The sequence below is a fragment of the Phoxinus phoxinus genome (genome assembly GCF_949152265.1).
Source record: "Phoxinus phoxinus genome assembly, chromosome: 5".
Taxonomy (NCBI): Eukaryota; Metazoa; Chordata; class Actinopteri; order Cypriniformes; family Leuciscidae; genus Phoxinus; species Phoxinus phoxinus.
Genome location: NC_136880.1, coordinates 40160070 through 40177468, shown reverse-complemented (window position 1 = coordinate 40177468; position 17399 = coordinate 40160070). Strand labels below are relative to the sequence as shown.

At 39.5% G+C, this 17399-nt stretch overlaps 1 protein-coding gene across 1 annotated transcript in view; it reads left to right on the top strand.

The window, feature by feature from the left end:
• gna11b (guanine nucleotide binding protein (G protein), alpha 11b (Gq class)) overlaps positions 1 to 17399 on the top strand; it is a 53653-nt gene that overhangs the window by 17495 nt on the left and 18759 nt on the right. Inside the window, exons 2-3 of the mRNA XM_079612825.1 lie at positions 9697 to 9881; positions 14390 to 14544. Coding sequence (XP_079468951.1) covers positions 9697 to 9881; positions 14390 to 14544 — 340 coding nt within the window. The remainder of the gene's footprint in view (positions 1 to 9696; positions 9882 to 14389; positions 14545 to 17399) is intronic.

Below are 17399 nucleotides of genomic sequence, written 5' to 3'. Positions count from 1 at the left end.
GCAGCCGCCGTATCACTTCTATGGTTTGATGCATGTTTTTTGCATGAACTTGTAAGACTTATTGGCCTCCGGGAGAAAGTTCAGTGCAACCGGTGCTAGTGGAGTTTACATAGTCAAATAAAATAACCAAGCACTTCCTTTTTGAATCATGCAAACCTCAGTACGTTATCTCTACCACTCAATGCTAATTGTGTGGTTGTCGTTTATCTGATACGCTCACCTCAGCAGTTCACTGTGGTTAAAGCGCGCTGCAAATGGCCTACTGGTTATATTTGCATGCTTTCCAGGAGCATCCGTGCCACTTCCCCCTCACAGTCTGGGCGTCTGCAGTGACTCAAACCTGCGCTGACCGAAGGGTCAGGAGAACATATGGAGGAGGGAGCGCTGTAGAAGTGGGTTCAGCTCATTTTGCTGAAAGCAGGACATGCTTTATTAAAACAGAGCCGTATTTGCGTGTTTTTGGACTAAATCTCTTCATTTCTGTCTCTCTTCCCAGCATCATCTCCTTTCCTTGCTTGACTGCAGTGAGGTGATAAGATACAAGTGCTCTTGTTTTATACGTACGCTCAGGAATTGACGTGGTGGTTTGTAGCGGGGGGAGGGGGTTCGGCCTGTCTCTATGGCAACAACACAGTTTCTCAGCTCTGTCCACCCACGTGCCCCCCCCCCCCCCCACACACACACATGGTTTCAGGCCGGTCTCTGAATGAGACTCCTGCAGGACATGAGGGACAGTTGTAGCCTAGATTGGAGTGAGTTTTCTGGCTCGCGCGCTCAACTGCTGCCAGCATCTCTCGTGTTATACAGGCCACTCGTGCTGGGCTGTAGCCCGAGGTGCCGCCATATCCTACATCCCAAACTGCTCTCCTATTTCCACTGTGCTTGGAATAATTATTGAGCCTGAGAATTGCCAAGTGGTTTTGGGACGCTGTTCAGCCCAGATCCAGATTCGGTTAGTTTTCACTGGTTAATTTGAATCTAAAATCAGGATTGTTGAAGAGGACAATCATTAGACGTACAATGACATAACTTGACTATGTTACTGAATTACCTGCTATAAATATTAAATTTATATATATTTTGTATTTATAGTTATATTGGGATATAGAATATATAAATTTGTACTGTTCAAATCGTTTTGAAAGAAGTTTTTTTGTATGCTCACAGAGGCTGCATTTATTTGATCAAAAATTCAGTAAAAGCAAATATTAATATTGTAAATATTAATACTATTTAAAATGACTGTTCTATTTGAATAAAAAAAAATATTTGTAAATTTTCTTCTTATTTTCTAACCTAAGAAAAAAGTAATCTTTGGTGTTCTTTGATTGAAAGGCAGGTCTTGCTGAAGACCATCTTTTTGCTCTGTCTGTAGATTACTGTAGTTATCATAATAAACACGCAGAACATTTTCGTGGTGACTGGCTTGGCGTGAGTTAATCTCTCAGCACCGTGTTTTTAATGCGCCGTCAAGTTAAAATAATGATTTCAAAAGAGCCTGTCTCAAGAAGATGCACCGGTCTTTCTTTCCCATTCATTTCCCTCTCTCTAGAGTGTGCTATCACTGTTTTAATGATCGATCGGTCACTTCAGACTCAGAGTACTCGTCCACATTACTGGTAATATGTATTATGTGTAGCCAGTGTTATATTGTAATGCTTAATCTTTGAAACAACCCAATAAATTCATTAAACATCTTACCTTTGGGGATTTAAGATGGGTTGGGTGTTATGCTAACTCTAAGAAGTTATTAACAATGATTTTTATAAGAATGTTCTTTTCAGTATTTCTTAAAGGGATAGTTCACCCAAAATGTTTAATTCTGTTATCATTTACTTTGTTCTAAAGCTGAACAGATATATTTTTATTATAAAGATATTTTGAAGAATGTGGGATACTGAACAGTTGTGAGGCACCATTGACTTCCATAGTATTTTTGTCCCTACTCTAGAAGTCAGTGGTTCCCCAAAGCGGCCTGGTTACAAACTTTCTTTAGAATATCTTCCTTTGTGTTCAGCAGAACAAAGACATTTAAACAGGTTTGGAACAACCTGTTTTTCAGTGATTCAATGATGACAGAATTTAAATTTTTGGGTGAACTATCCCTTTAAATGTTGTCTTAAGAAAATAAAATTTGTATCTTTTTTCTTAGATTAAAGAATAAGAAGAAAATAGCGGTTAAGAAGATTTTTATTCTTAAGACTTTCATGAATCCAGCCCCTGGTCGTCTTCGTCTTTTCTAGGGCAGTTCACCAAGACTTAGTTGCATATTCCTTGGGCGGGGATTATTTAAATGAGTGACATTGGGACTTCACAATATCCGGAAGAAGTGTGTTGTAGACCCAATGAGCCGTTTGTTGTAGTTCTTGAAAAGTGTTTCCTGTTAATGAGAATATCTCCCTTTGGAGTAGACTTTGAGCTTTGTAACCTTGCTGATCTTTTTTTATGCTCAAACAGCAACATTACACACTAACTAAAGTTGAAAAAGTGAAAAAGCATAATAGGACATCTTTAATCATTTTTTAAGAATTGCAGGTAGGAACATTCTTACAAACTTCTTAGAATTTATCTCAACTTTCTTAAATTCTTTCTTAAGAAGCTTTTCGTGAATCCGGTGCCAGGTTTTAGATATTGTTCAACTTGAATGGCTTCTGAAGGCTTGAAATATAGTTATATGAACTTGTTTTATGAGGCTTCTATGGTGCAGTGTGATTCACCATTCACTGTCATTGCTGGTAAGTACATTTACGAAGCTTATACAGTAGTCAACATTTGAAGTGGATCAAAAAAGTTATCCTAAGACAAAAATGGTATTGTTCAAAATTCATGTACAACTTTGATGAAAGGTTTTGATCCACTTCAAATGTTAGATTAACTACTCCTGTAAAGAAATGCACAATATTTTGTGTCGGCCTACTGATCGGACTCATGTGTTTCCAATGCTGTACTAGTTTTCTTTTGCGCTGACAGATCCGGTTGTCCAGTCGGCAGGTCCTGCGTTTGGTTTGTACGAGCTGAAGCCGAAGCGTGACCTCAGGCCTGCACCGTACCGGCTGGAGACCATAATAGCTGCCCTCCTATTTCTAGGTCATTTCAAAAAATAGAATAAAGAAGCATTTGAGTTATGAATATGCCTAATGCTGGACGAGGAGGAGGGCTGGCTGTTTCGGAGGAGCTAAATGACTGATTTAAGAGGAGAGGCTGTCTGTCCTCGTACACAAAGCAGAACGAGAGAGAGAGAGAGAACTGGAAGGGTGGAGTGTATGTTGGGGGCTGTTGTAATCTTGTGACAGGGTCACGAGAAATAAATCAGACGTTTTAAATTATTCCATTTCTTTTGCTCGGCTCGTCTGGGAAGGGTTTGGAGGAGGGTCCGTTCGCTGCATGAATGAATGAATGTGTTTAGAGCTCGGTCGGAGGAAGCGCCATGTTTAATTTGATGTGAATGAAAACAGCGCTGTGAGGGACAGAAGTACAGGCGTTCAGTGTGTTGTAGTGGCCTGAGGTCGTGTCTGAACTCGTCACGCGACTAGTGTCCGACAGAGAGCCTGCAATCCTAACCCATCTATTTATCGTCTGTCCGTCTGTCTGTCTGTCTATCTCTCTCTGGCTATCAGTCTATCGTTCTGCCTATCGTTGTATCGTTCTGACTATCGTTGTATCGTTCTGCCTATCGTTGTATCGTTCTGACTATCGTTGTATCGTTCTGACTATCGTTGTATCGTTCTATCTATCGTTGTATCGTTCTGTGTATCGTTGTATCGTTCTGACTATCGTTGTATCATTCTGCCTATCGTTGTATCGTTCTGACTATCGTTGTATCGTTCTGACTATCGTTGTATCGTTCTATCTATCGTTGTATCGTTCTGTGTATCGTTGTATCGTTCTGACTATCGTTGTATCGTTCTGTCTATCGTTGTATCGTTCTGTCTATGGTCGTATCGTTCTGTCTATCGTTGTATCGTTCTGACTATCGTTGTATCGTTCTGTCTATGGTCGTATCGTTCTGTCTATCGTTGTATCGTTCTGTCTATCGTTGTATCGTTCTGCCTTTTGTTGTATCGTTCTGTCTATCGTTGTGTCTGTTTATTGTTCTGTCCATCGTTGTATCGTTCTGTCTATCGTTGTATCGTTCTGTCTATCGTTCTGTCTATCATTGTATCGCTCTGTCTATCGTTGTATCGTTCTGTCTATCGTTGTATCGTTTTGTATCGTTCTGTCTATCGTTGTATCGTTTTGTCTATCGTTGTATCGTTCTGATTATCGTTGTATCGTTCTGTCTATCGTTCTGTCTATCGTTGTATCGTTCTGTCTATCATTGTATCATTCTGTCTATGGTCGTATCGTTCTGCCTTTCGTTGTATCGTTCTGTCTATCGTTCTGCCTATCATTGTGTCTGTTTATTGTTCTGTCTATTGTTGTATCATTCCTTCAAACTTCAAGGCATTTTAAACCGTTTAAAACAAGGCTTTGTCAAGTCATCATTGAAATGATTTTATCTTTACGAACTATGCTTATCTACAACAACAAAAAACAGTTATTTGAAATTCAGTTAATTTACATTCTACTTTTATGCAATTTTTTTAAAAACAGAATAGCGACTCTGAATCCTGAACAGCCACTTCTGTCTAAATTTAGTTCAAATTCCAGAACTGAATTGGAATTTAAGACATTTTATATGCATTATTTATATAGTTCAACCCTGATCATCAAAGGGAAACAAGTCCTTGTTTCGTTTTTTTTTTTTTTTTTTTTTTGTCTGGTGGAGATTTGGAAATATATATTTTCAATGTTATTCATCCTATTGAAGAGTCTGTACTTCTATTCCTCACACGTTTGTTTTTTCTGGCTTCTTTATTAATGCAACATAAAAAAAAAAATGTATAGTGCACATTCAGGAATTACCGGTACCAACAACAAGAGTGAATGCAATGCTGCAAAATGTATCAGTGTAGAACGGCACATGTCATGTTGTTGTAGAGTATGTTATATTACGTACTACTGGCTTGTAATATTTTACACAGACATTAACATTGTCTGCATGTCTTGGTATGAGATCAGGGTCTAAATGTAAAGACACACAGATTTTCAACCAGCACTCGTACGCATTTGTACTGTGTCCAAAAATCGAGATTCTGACAGACTCTTTTTTTTCAGGCAGGTAGTCACCTGATTGACTAAAAAAGTGAAATGTGACGTGCCAAAGTTCACATTATACTGCATTATATGACTGTAAGAGCTCATTCACGAGAGAAGCAGCACTGAGAGATGCTGATGCGTGTAGTATTTCTCTGACGGAAACTGAATGCACTAAAACAAACAAAGGGAAAGCATTGTTACCATAGCAACCAAATGACTGGCACTTTGAACCTTGAATGCAGATTCTTTTTCCTTTAAAGCCCTGCAAATATTTGTTAGCAGACTTTCATTCACCTTGTAGTAATAGTTCATAGAGGTATAGAAGAGTTTGTGTAATAATGCCGGATGTGCGTCTTTTAAAAGGATTTCCACCTCATTGAAAGCATTGTGAAGCTGGGTCTTTTGGGGTTAAAAGGTGTGTACGGCCTTCAGTCTTTACCCACTGTGTTGCTTCAGTCTTCATTTAATCTCGTCGTTGTCTCAGAGAAACAAGTTCGAATTATAATTTTTCTGTCCTTTAGGTTTGCTGTACAAGACGGACACATTCATACATAAGAATGAGTCATATACTCATTAGATACTAGAGATCTATGTAACATCAGACATTTCTAGAAGATTCCCTGCTACCTGAAATGAATCATGGGTCATTAGAGCCAAATCTCATCAATCTTTTGCCCAAATAAGCTTAGGTATTGTTTTTGATGACCATCCTACATTAAAAGCCAGGTATCTCTTGGCATTAATGTATTTGAATGTAAATGAAATTATGTTGGTGGTTTTTGTTTTGTTTTTTGTGATCGGGAAAATCCCCTTTTCACATGCTTTCAGCGTTCAGGACATGTCCTGGGTCTGTGAGCAACAAAACCATCTTTTCTGCTTTTGTTCTAAGATGCAATTACATTGTGGCGTGTTGCTCGGCTGAAAGATAAAACAATTAGACCTTGCGCTTGTTTTGCGAGTTGCACGTGAGTTTTAAATGATGTACAGATACTGTAATTTGATGCATTTAGATTTGCATCTGTTTAGCATGGGAAGCAAACGCTGCTTGACCTGTTTGATATGAAGCACATTGACTCTCCAGGGATCCAGCCCTGTCATAACATAATCAGCACTGACCCATTAAAAAACAACTCTTCTTTTTGCTTTAGAAAAGCGGTTTAGACTTCTATGGTCTCTCTCTCTCGGTTAAACCTCGGGTGTTGCTACTTCAGTTGTCTAATGCATCACGTCTTAATGTGTTTCCATTTTGGACCTGCTACACAATCAGCGTGTTTAATGGTGATCTCCATTAGCAAGAATCCACAGAGAGAAAAATAGCATTGCTTGTTCTTCTTCTAAAAGATCAGTAAGCTTTATTTCTATAGTTTTTTTATTTGGTACTTGTAATACCTGCAGAGAGAAGGTTTAGCAAAAAGAGGAGGCATGTTCTGGCGCAAACGTTCCCTGGAGCTATTTTGCAGTTTCAGAAAACAAATCCGCCACTGACCAGGAAATAGTCTAAAGTCAGTGGCGTGTTATTCTGATGCTATTTTAAGGACGCATGCTTGGCCATAATGTAGCGTGTGCACTAGAGGATGGATACCCGACCCGAGCCTGACAGGACCCGCCGGGTTCGGACGGATATTTAGAAATGATGTTCGGGTTCGGGTCGGGCTCGGTCACGTCAGCGCGATAAGTCATTGAACATTTTAAATTTAAAACAGCTTATTATGTAGGTAGCCAATGTGCCTGATGCTTTCACTTGATGCAAACGTTCGTTTTTGGGAATAAAATACATGTAAAATATTACCATAACATCCGTCTTCCTGTGTGCGGAAATTTGTTTATGTAGCCGTGACAACGAAACACGTGCATGCGTGCCTGTGTTACGTGCACTTGTTGCTCCGCGCGCTGATGCGCTCATCTGTTGACATTTGCGAATGCCTTCCTACAGTTGCTTAATAAAAGCGGGCTTTCCACACAAACAAACGTACATGTGTCATTAGTATGAGAAAAAAAATGGGATTTTAACTGTCGGTCTCAGGTCGGGCTCGGACATAAATATCTTATTGCCTGTCGGGTTCGGTTACTGCTCTGTCGGACGCGGGCCGGGCTCGGACAGAAAAATTCGGCCCAATTCCGCACTCTAGTGTGCACAACACACATACACTTTGCTTTTATCATCTAGACAGATGCAGTTTTGCATACCATACATAATTACAAGGAAAAATATTACCACACGGGGGAAATCATTGTGGTGTCCATGAAGATGTGAAAAAATAGGCATAAATCTAGCTTACACATTTACCCAAATTTTTCAGGCTAATTGTAGTAATGACGGATCAAACGTGACACATCGGTATATAAGGATATCTGACAAAGTGGGTTGTCCGTCAAGAACCAGGAAACAAAATTCTGAAGACTGCAAAATCACTTTTACCAGTAAATGCAGTTATAGTTATATAAAGTATATTGGCAATGGCTGTAAAAATTGAAGGCGGGGGAAATGTTTGTGAAACCTGCTTGGAAAGTGTCATTAGTATTACCTGATGGTAGGGGTGTAACGATACACTCATGTCAAGATTCGATACATATCACGATACGATATTATTGCGATACTCCCAACACATATGTTAAAAGGTTGATAAAAATTTTTACTGTTGATTAAAATGCTAAATTTGATATTACATTGTGTGTGTAAATGAATTGGCTTGGACTTGGTGCTGGAAACCCGAAGCACAGGACAATGCAGCACCAGAATAAAAATATTCATGATTCTGAAGCTGAAAAAACAGAATTATTTTAGACGAATATTCTTGCGCTCTGTCACTGACTAGATATATTTCAAATAATGTTGGCCACTTTTTACTGGTAACATCAGACATCTGGCATTATCAGGACCCACAAATATTCCCCCATTGCCTTATTGTACATTATATATAGTAGTTTAATGTAGTACTGACACTTAAAACTCTGAAAACTTGAATTTTTTCTCACTGTAATTTTTGGGTGAACTATCCACGATACATATTGTTGCATTTTTGTATCACGATATATTGTAACACCCCTACCTGATGGACAATAAAAGTGTGCGGTAGATTTTGTGCCGCAAGTAGAGTCGAGAGCTTCCACCGCAGCTTTAACTGCAGCACAATATTTACATTCCTCACAGCCTCAACAATTTTTCAAAACCGGAGCAGGATTTGGCTTTATTTGTGCAGATATGCTCGTGCCCCTTCGCTGATCGGTTCACTTCCTGCAGTCACAGAGGGGATGAAGGACTTTTCTCATTCTGAAAAGCGGCCTTCGTTTGAAATCCTCACTCGGCTGAACCGAGAAGCAAAACAGGAGTGTTATGTAACGAGAGACGGGGAAGGAGAAAGAGCTTTTAATTGTGTGTAAAAGAGAGGAAGTCCGGGGTGACTTTTTTGTTTGAGAGGGTTGTTGTTCGAGGTGAGTGGGGACAACAAAAACAAAAAAATTACATCTTTTGGTATTGTCTCTCAAAAGGTTCGTGTTTCCGGCGGTTGGAGGTACCGGTGGTACCTCTGTGGTTTTCCAAACCAAAACCTACACAAAGTTTTCACCTCCTTCTACTCTGGCAACAGTTTGAGCGATGAAACTTTACTCTCTTAAAGGGATAGTTCACCAAAAAAATGAAAATCCTGTCATCATTTACTCACCCTTAAGTTGTTTCAAACCTGTATGAGTTTCTTTGTTCTGCTGAACACAAAGGAAGATATTTTGAGGAATGTTTGTAACCAAACAGTTGTGTGGGCACCATTGACGTCCATAGTATGAAGAAAAAAAAGCCCCATAATGTGTGTGTCATTGCATGTTGACTTTAATCTCTGTCTGAGTATGAGTGTGTGTGTGTGTGTGTGTGTGTGTGTGTGTGTGTGTGTGTGTGTGTGTGTGTGTGTGTGTGTGTGTGTGTGTGTGTGTGTGTGTGTGTGTGTGTGTGTGTGTGTGTGTGTGTGTGTGTGTGTGTGTGTGGGGGCGAGTTCACATGTGTGACAGATCATATCAACCCTATTGAACTGGGATTCACAGACATTCAACATTGTTTGGATTTTTTTTTTTTTTTTTTTAAGATTAAAACACATTGCATTAATACAACCTAGAGGTTCCCAAACTTTTTTGTTAGTCAAACTCCTTAGATGTAAAATACCCCCTGAGATGTTAAGTTAGCATTTCAATAATTTAACAACATGTTCATATATTCTAATGGTGTAATGCAGGTCAGCAGATAAAATATTTGTATGTGTATACATATTAAATACAAATATATAAATCAAAAGACATTGAAACGGGCAAAATAAATTACATTAATGTGAGTCATGCAGTTATTTTTTCAAAAATAGACTGATGTTATTGTAAGGAGGAGCAGCACCCAACATGGCAAAGGCACATATTTGCTCTCATTGACTCTTTTTCTTTTCCTCAATTGAACAATTAAGTGTCCTGATGGATGCCACATTGTGACCAAACCATCTGAACGGATGATCATGAATGAAGGATGCCGTACCTGTGGTCTTGATATATAAACCTGACCTCTGACCCTTCTCTCTGCTCTAGGCACGGGTGAGAGCGGCAAGAGTACGTTCATCAAACAGATGCGTATCATCCATGGCACTGGGTACACAGACGAGGACAAACGTGGCTTCACCAAGCTGGTGTACCAGAACATCTTCACCTCCATGCAGGCCATGATCCGCGCCACCGAGAACCTGAAGATCGGCTACAAGTACGAGCAGAACAAGGTTAGAGTGGTTCATGTTGAGTATTTCAGTCGTGATAAGCAGACCGTTTTAAAGCATTTAAGGTTGAATCTGATGAAAGCGCCTCATGTTTCACCCCTAAATCAAAAACATTTTTGCATTATACATTTCCTGCCAAATTTGTTATGCAGAATAACATTTATTGTTTCTTTCTTTTAATTTTGGATAAGTTTGTGACCGGTTTCATGGTGTTTTCCTATTTTGACCCTAAAAGGTTTTATTTTAATATCTAGCCTTTGGGGAAAAGAAACATAATTATATATTTATAAAGGGGGTCGCACACCGGACGAGAAGCGCCATGTCGCGCAGCGAGAACAAATTCATTATTCTCTATGAGTGTACACACACCGACGGCGCCATTCGGCGTCTGTCCGCGGCGTCCAGCAACAGCTCAGGACCTTGTTCAAAATTATTTTATAAATATAAATAATTATATTTATTTTTCATTAATGTATATTTTGACTTCACCCTGCGCTCCAATATACATTTAGTTTTACATTAATTTACAGAAATCAGCTGCTTGAATGAAAATTGCTGATGTTATCGAATTTTCAGGTGATATTCTCAATTCATTCAGTTAACGGACGCTCTGAGGTAAAGTGTTCAGACTGCAGACTTAGCTACGATTGTATTTAATTGTACAGTACAATCATAACATAGTGCAGACATTATCTTAATTCCATAATGTCCTTAAACATAACAATATTGCTGGCCATAAACTGAGAAAGTGCGCGTCCGGTGTGCGATACCTCGAGTTGTCCTAGACGCGGCGCTGCGCTTCTCGTCCGGTGTGCGACCCCCTTAAGGGTACCTGTACATGACAAGGATGTACTAAAGACGGAAAAGTTTTTCCTTTGAGTTTTTCGTGTACAGACGACGTTGTCAAACCGATCCCCGTTCACACAGATTCATGAAAATGATTACCGTAAGAACGCTGTACAGATTGTGTTGTGTAAACGGGCCCTTAGACACAATGTGATGAACATATTGCAATTCTTTTCAGTTGACATACATCATTTATTACAATTTGATTCAGAATTGTGTTATTATTTATTTGAATGGGGCAAAATTTTAATTTCCCGAATTGCTGTACTCAAATAGAGTGTTGCAATTTTCATATAATCAGCAGTTCAAATGTGAAATAATATTACTCTACTATCTAGTGTAAAATGAACAGAAATAGGCAAATAACAAGGACTTTAAAGGTGAAGTGTGTATTTTATGCTCCACTAGTATCACCAAATGCAACTGCAAAAAGTTTTGTGAAAAAATGTAAAACAGCACCTTTAACCTTTTTCTTTAAAACGATTTTAGGTTCAAATTTATATGTATGTATATGAGGAAGTTTATTTTTTAGCTGCTGTAACTGGTCACCTTTTGCTTTTAACCACTTATTTCAACCATAAATTGTTTTTTCACCATTCATAATTCTTTGTCATTCTCTTAAAATGTGCTTTAGTGTGGCAAAAAAAAAAAAAAACGACAAATATTCCATGTGGTCTTACTATTAATAAGACTTCATGCATAATAGAAGCTCTATCTATAATAATTACAGAAACATTAGAGCATGTTTAAAATAGGTTTGTATAGAAGTACTGCACACGTCAGACTTCTGTTTTACACATACTTTTAAAAAGAGTACTTATTATGAAAATAATATACTTTAAAAGAATATACAGTCCTGGTCAGAAGTATTGGCACCCTTAATAAATATGGCACCTTGTGAAAATAAATCTGCAGTGTTTATCCTTTTGACCTTTTATTAAAAAAATCACAAAAATCGAACCTTTCATTTGAAGTATAACAGGGGGGGGGGGGGGGGGGGGGGGAGGATCCCAGAAGTTTTTCTCTACGAAAGATCGAGGCGCTTTAGCTTCACTTTTCAGGGCTTGTGCGGCACGCTTGGATAGAAACCATGTATGTGTGAAGATGTCCAGGACCTCCAGCAGAAAAACAGGCCCACAACATTAAAGATGTCTCCTCGCTCACTGTGCATTAAGACAATCAAGACACACATTCTCTTTTAGGCAATTTTGTAACATCTTCTTAATTATTGCCCTGATGCTGGAAATGGGAATTTTCAATGCTTTAGCGATTGTCTTACATCCACTTTCTATTTTGTGAAGCTCAACAATCTTTTGCTGCACATCAGAACAATATTCTTTGCTTCTACTCATTGTGATGGACGATTAAGGGAATTTAGCCTTTGTGTTTCCTCATATTTATACTCTTGTGAAACAAGAAGTCATGGCTGGATAATTTTATGTGCCTAGTCACCCTGGTGTGCTGAAAATTGTAAATATAAAAGGGAAATATGCATCAGATATATTTTACTCATTAAAATTTCTAGGGACACCAATAATTGTGGCCAACGTGTATTAAAGAAATACATTTATTTCATAATGCGATTTTCGGCGAATTCAAACGCTTTCTCACTTGATCTCCTGGCGCTGTGTAGTAACGGTGTCGCGTGATCGAACTCGTGCCGCGCTGTCTTAATATTGGTATAAAAACTATATAAACTCTCAGCCAGCTCAAAGGGAAGGTTTTGTTCTGCTTTCGTTTCGTTTTCCATTTTTCAAATGCAACAGAAAAGTCAGCTCTTATCAATTGGGCAACATGGTGATGGCAGTGCGACCTCCAACAAAATGTACTCGCACCGAGAAGAAAAAAAGGTGGCAAAATGCAACAATTTGGTGGCAGTCTGGAGCCCTGCATTTCATTATTACTTCTGTTGTCTTTGAAATATGGTTAAACTGCACTGCTGGATGTACTGACAAGCATTTATGGTAGACAACAATACACTTTAATGCCATTTCTATTAAAACTTGTATGTCATATATCTAAATATATGAAGTTGCAGTTTAGTACTTTGAAAATATATTACATTTAAATGTCAATTGAAGTAACACACTACAGTTAAAATCATCATCTACTTAACATGTGCTTTAATATAGGTTAGTCAACACATCAAAATAAGTGTGTATGACAAAAGGATTATGGATTTAAACATAATGATTAAAAATAAATATTTTAATTTGACATTATTACAAAGTGCACTTTTTAAAAGTGTACTTAAAGGATTAGTTCACTTTTAAAAAAAAAGTGCTGATAATTTACTCACCCCGATGTCATCCAAGATGTCCATGTCTTTCTTTCTTCAGTCGAAAAGAAATTTAGGTTTTTGAGGAAAACAGTCCAGGATTTTTCTACACAGAATGGACTTCAATGGCAACCAAATATTAAAATGTTCAAAGAAGGTTCAAATGTCCGTCTCAATGCAGCTTCAAAGTCTCGACACGATCCCAGTCGAGAAATAAGAGTCTTATCTAGCGAAACGATCAGCCATTTTTTTTTTTTTTTTTACATGTAAATGGAAAATGGACTGCATTTATATAGCGCTTTCACAGACCCAATGGCCACCAAAGCACTTTTACAATATTGCCTCACATTCACCCATTCACTCACTCATTCATACACCGACGGCGGTGTCAGCCATGCAAGGCGATCCAGCTCGTCGGGAGCAGCTGGGGTTAGGTGTCTTGCTCATGGACACCTCGACACTTGGTCAGGTGGAACCGGGGATTGAACCACCAACCTTTCGGTTTGTAGACAACCTACATGAACCACTGAGCCACTGCCGCCCCTTCACCGTACCGTATATTTACCGTATATACTTTTTAACCACAGCTGTTCGTCTTGGTCTGGTCGGCGACACGCCACGTATTACGTCATCACTTTGGAAAGGTCACAAAAAAAAATTCTAATAATAAAATAAATTAAAACAAAGATGTCGGATGATTTTGAAGTTGGAGGAGAAAATGAGATGGAGTTTTTCGCCCTCCCCTACCTTTTTTTTAACCGGAGTACACAGAAAAATAACTTAGATAGATGACGTAATGCGTGGTGCGTCGCAGACCAGCACAAGACGAACAATTGTGGTTAAAAAGTATATAGCCTACATTTTTTATTTATTTTTTAAATGACCGATCGTTTCGCTAGATAAGACTCTTATTTCTCGACTCGGATCGTGTCGAGACTTTGAAGCTGCATTGAGACGGACATTTGAACCTTCTTTGAACATTGGGATAGATGGTTGCCATTGAAGTCCATTCTGTGTAGAAAAAGCCTGGAATGTTTTCCTCAAAAACCTTCATTTCTTTTCGACTGAAGAAAGAAAGACATGGATATCTTGGATGACATCGGGGTGAGTAAATTATCAGCAAAACATTTTTTGAAAGTGAACTAATCCTTTAACTGTGTTGAGAAACAGTCATGAACGTGTACACTTAATTGGCCTTTTATTTCATTAATATTCTGTTATCTTCAAGTATGTTTTTTTTTATATACTTCTAATATTTGAAGTACACAAGTGCACATTGAGTACAATTAAGTGCACTTCTTTTTCACATGGAATGGCAACTGCCCTATTGCATTGCTGTTGTTATCTATATGTTTGTCTTAAACTGTTGATCTGCTCTGGACTGCAGGCTAACGCTATGCTGGTGAAGGAGGTGGACATTGAGAAGGTGATGTCATTTGACCACCCGTACATTAATGCCATAAAGATGCTCTGGACAGACCCAGGCATTCGAGAGGCCTACGACAGACGCCGAGAGTACCAGCTGTCAGACTCCACGAAATAGTGAGTATCATCTCTGTGTTGAATACAATATGATTATTCAGTGTTTAAACCATGTCAAATATTTATATCATATTGTATCTCTAAAAAAGAAAAGTCAACATACTTTCTTAAAGGGGTCATGACATGGGTTTTTTATTTTATTATTATGTTCCCTTAGGTGCAATTATAGTATTACTATAGTTTTTTTTACAAAAAACTTTTAAAATGTAGTGATTTATGACCTTTTCCCACCCTGTTTCTCATCCTCTGATTCAAACAGTCTGTTTTGGGGGTGTTTCCCCTTTAAGAGTTCAGTGTTAACGCCCACTGTTATGATTGGCTAACGTCAGTGCCTATGCATCAATTATTAACGCCCCCAGCCAGAACCTTTGCGGATTCAGCGTATTTAAAAAGTAGTTTAAAGTTTTAAATACATTACTTACAGTTTGCGTCGTCGTTGTTGAGCCCAGAATAGTCGGCACGGACTTATCTTTGAGCAACAGTTTTCTGGCAAAGCCAGCATCATTTTGGGATTTGTTCTCAAAACAGTCATCCTTAAAATGTATAGAACAAACGCTTAAACTAACACTGCTGTGACTGAGACGTCCACAAAAAATAAAGTGCATCCATTTTTCCCTGACTTCCCTTTCGCAGCGTATTCAAAGATGTTGTTTGTCCACAGCCAGGAACAGCACATCTGCGGCATCGTAATTTCCCTGTACACAGACCCACTCGCTGTCCGTCGACTGAACACTTGTGAGGCGCGGCGCGCGGGCGCGACAATGATACGAAATGAGCGTAGTTGTCTTGCGCTTAAAGCATAGTTGTCTTGTGCTGGAGGCGGTCATATGCAAACGCTGGTACGTCACTTCGTACCGTGACGTCACTTCTTACCATGGATCCAGAACGAGCTGTATTTAGAGCTTGATTAAATAAATGATTCGTTTATAATGGGGAGGACGTCTTAAGCTATGAAACTTGCAGGACGTTTTAATGGTACAAAGACCTCTTACATACCAAAAGATCAAGGCAAATTTGGTTTCTCATGTCATGACCCCTTTAACACATTACTGGTCATATTGTAAATGATCATCGGTGCAAGTTACTCCATTGAGAAATGTTTGTTCATCTGGAAATCCGTCATCATTCAGCTCTAAACTCTTATGTGGGGAACAGACTGAAATATAAATCTTTAATCACTCATAGTCTTGAAATGAATCTGTCTGATTCATCAACCGGTGATTTTGTGAGCTAAATCAACTGATTCTTTGAAAAGATTTGATTTAAAAGGTCAGTTTGAATTATGCTTCCTACATCGCCATTGCTCATGATCTCTGATGAATGAGAATGATTTTTAAGTAAATAACTCACACAAAGCAATCATGTGACTTCAGAAGATTTACAATACAGCACGCGAGTCACATGGATAACTTTTATGGTGCATTTAGAGCTTGAAAGCCTGCATTCCTATTCATTGTAATTGTGTGGAAAAATGACCAATACAATTTCGGGAAAAAATGATCCTCAGTTGTTCCAGTGAAAGAAAGAAACAACCGATAGTTGAAGTAAACACCCGAAGTAAAAGGATTGCCATTTTTGGGTGAACTATTTCTTTAATGCTAGCCAATATCCAATATGTTATTAAATCTGGAATAAGAAGGGAACAAATCAATTTCTACTTAGAAATAACATGTCTTCCAGCTTGTGCAACACACACAAATCAATTAATCTCTCAAAGAACGCGCTTCAGTGTTTCGTGGTCCTTTTTCTGAATGGGTTTGTGTCCGCTGTCTCTCTGATGATCTAATTGAACAGTTTGGCGGCAGTCAGTCTTGTCCTATTTCTTTTACTGGCCCAATAAAACATGGAGGCAGTGCATATTTCACCACATTAACACACACAAATGCATGAAGCTTGGAGTCGTTGGCATCATGTGAATCACACCCCCTGCTGGTCTGTTGGGGTAATACAGGTCACATCGGCACAGTAGAAATATCGTCTCGGTTACGGATGTAACCCTCGTTCCCTGAGTAGGGAACGGAGACGTTACGTCGAAATGACGACGAATGGGGTTCGCTTAGAAGCCTATCCTCTTCGAATATTAATAAAACGAGCCAATGGCAAGCAAATGCCATGGGTCTGCTGAATTTGCATAGCGTAACTCCGCCCCACAGTGTGGGTATATAAGGAAGTGAGCCGGCAACATGCAGATATGTTTCTTCGCTGAAGGAGCCAAGCTGAACTCAGGCTGTTCCAGCGGTACAGCGGAAGTGGCAGGAAGACGTAACGTCTCCGTTCCCTACTCAGGGAACGAGGGTTACATCCGTAACCGAGACGTTCCCTTTCGTAGTCACTTCGAGTTACGTCGAAATGACGACGAATGGGGTTCCCAGTCCAATCACGCCACCTCGGCTGTCTTCCAGTGCCCTGCGTAAGTCTGAGCTCCCTGTCGTGAGACTAGCACGGACGAAGGACTCCTACTTAACACAGGAATACCAAGGTACACTGGGAAGCATATCACAGTGGAAATATGCAATCAGTGCCCGCCCGAAGGGGGGGGACTTAAGAAAACACATATGACCCGGAGGGGGGTGCATACGGATAACACTGGGGTGTCCAGCCCGTAGGGTGGAGTATTTCAACCCCAGGGGTGGCAGACTGGCTTGCCAAGGGAAAGACACATGCTCGAAGGAGGCTTACAGTGGAAATACACACGTGGGGGTCGCCCAGCGGGGGAACCATGCACATGGTGGCACCTAGCCAACGCGAAAGCTGCCGGAGGCATAACTCTGGCGTTGACGTCAACAGCGCTGGAGGAACTCAGGGCTTATCAGGCTCACCTGAGGAGAATATCGCACGTATCCAGTCCGTGGAGT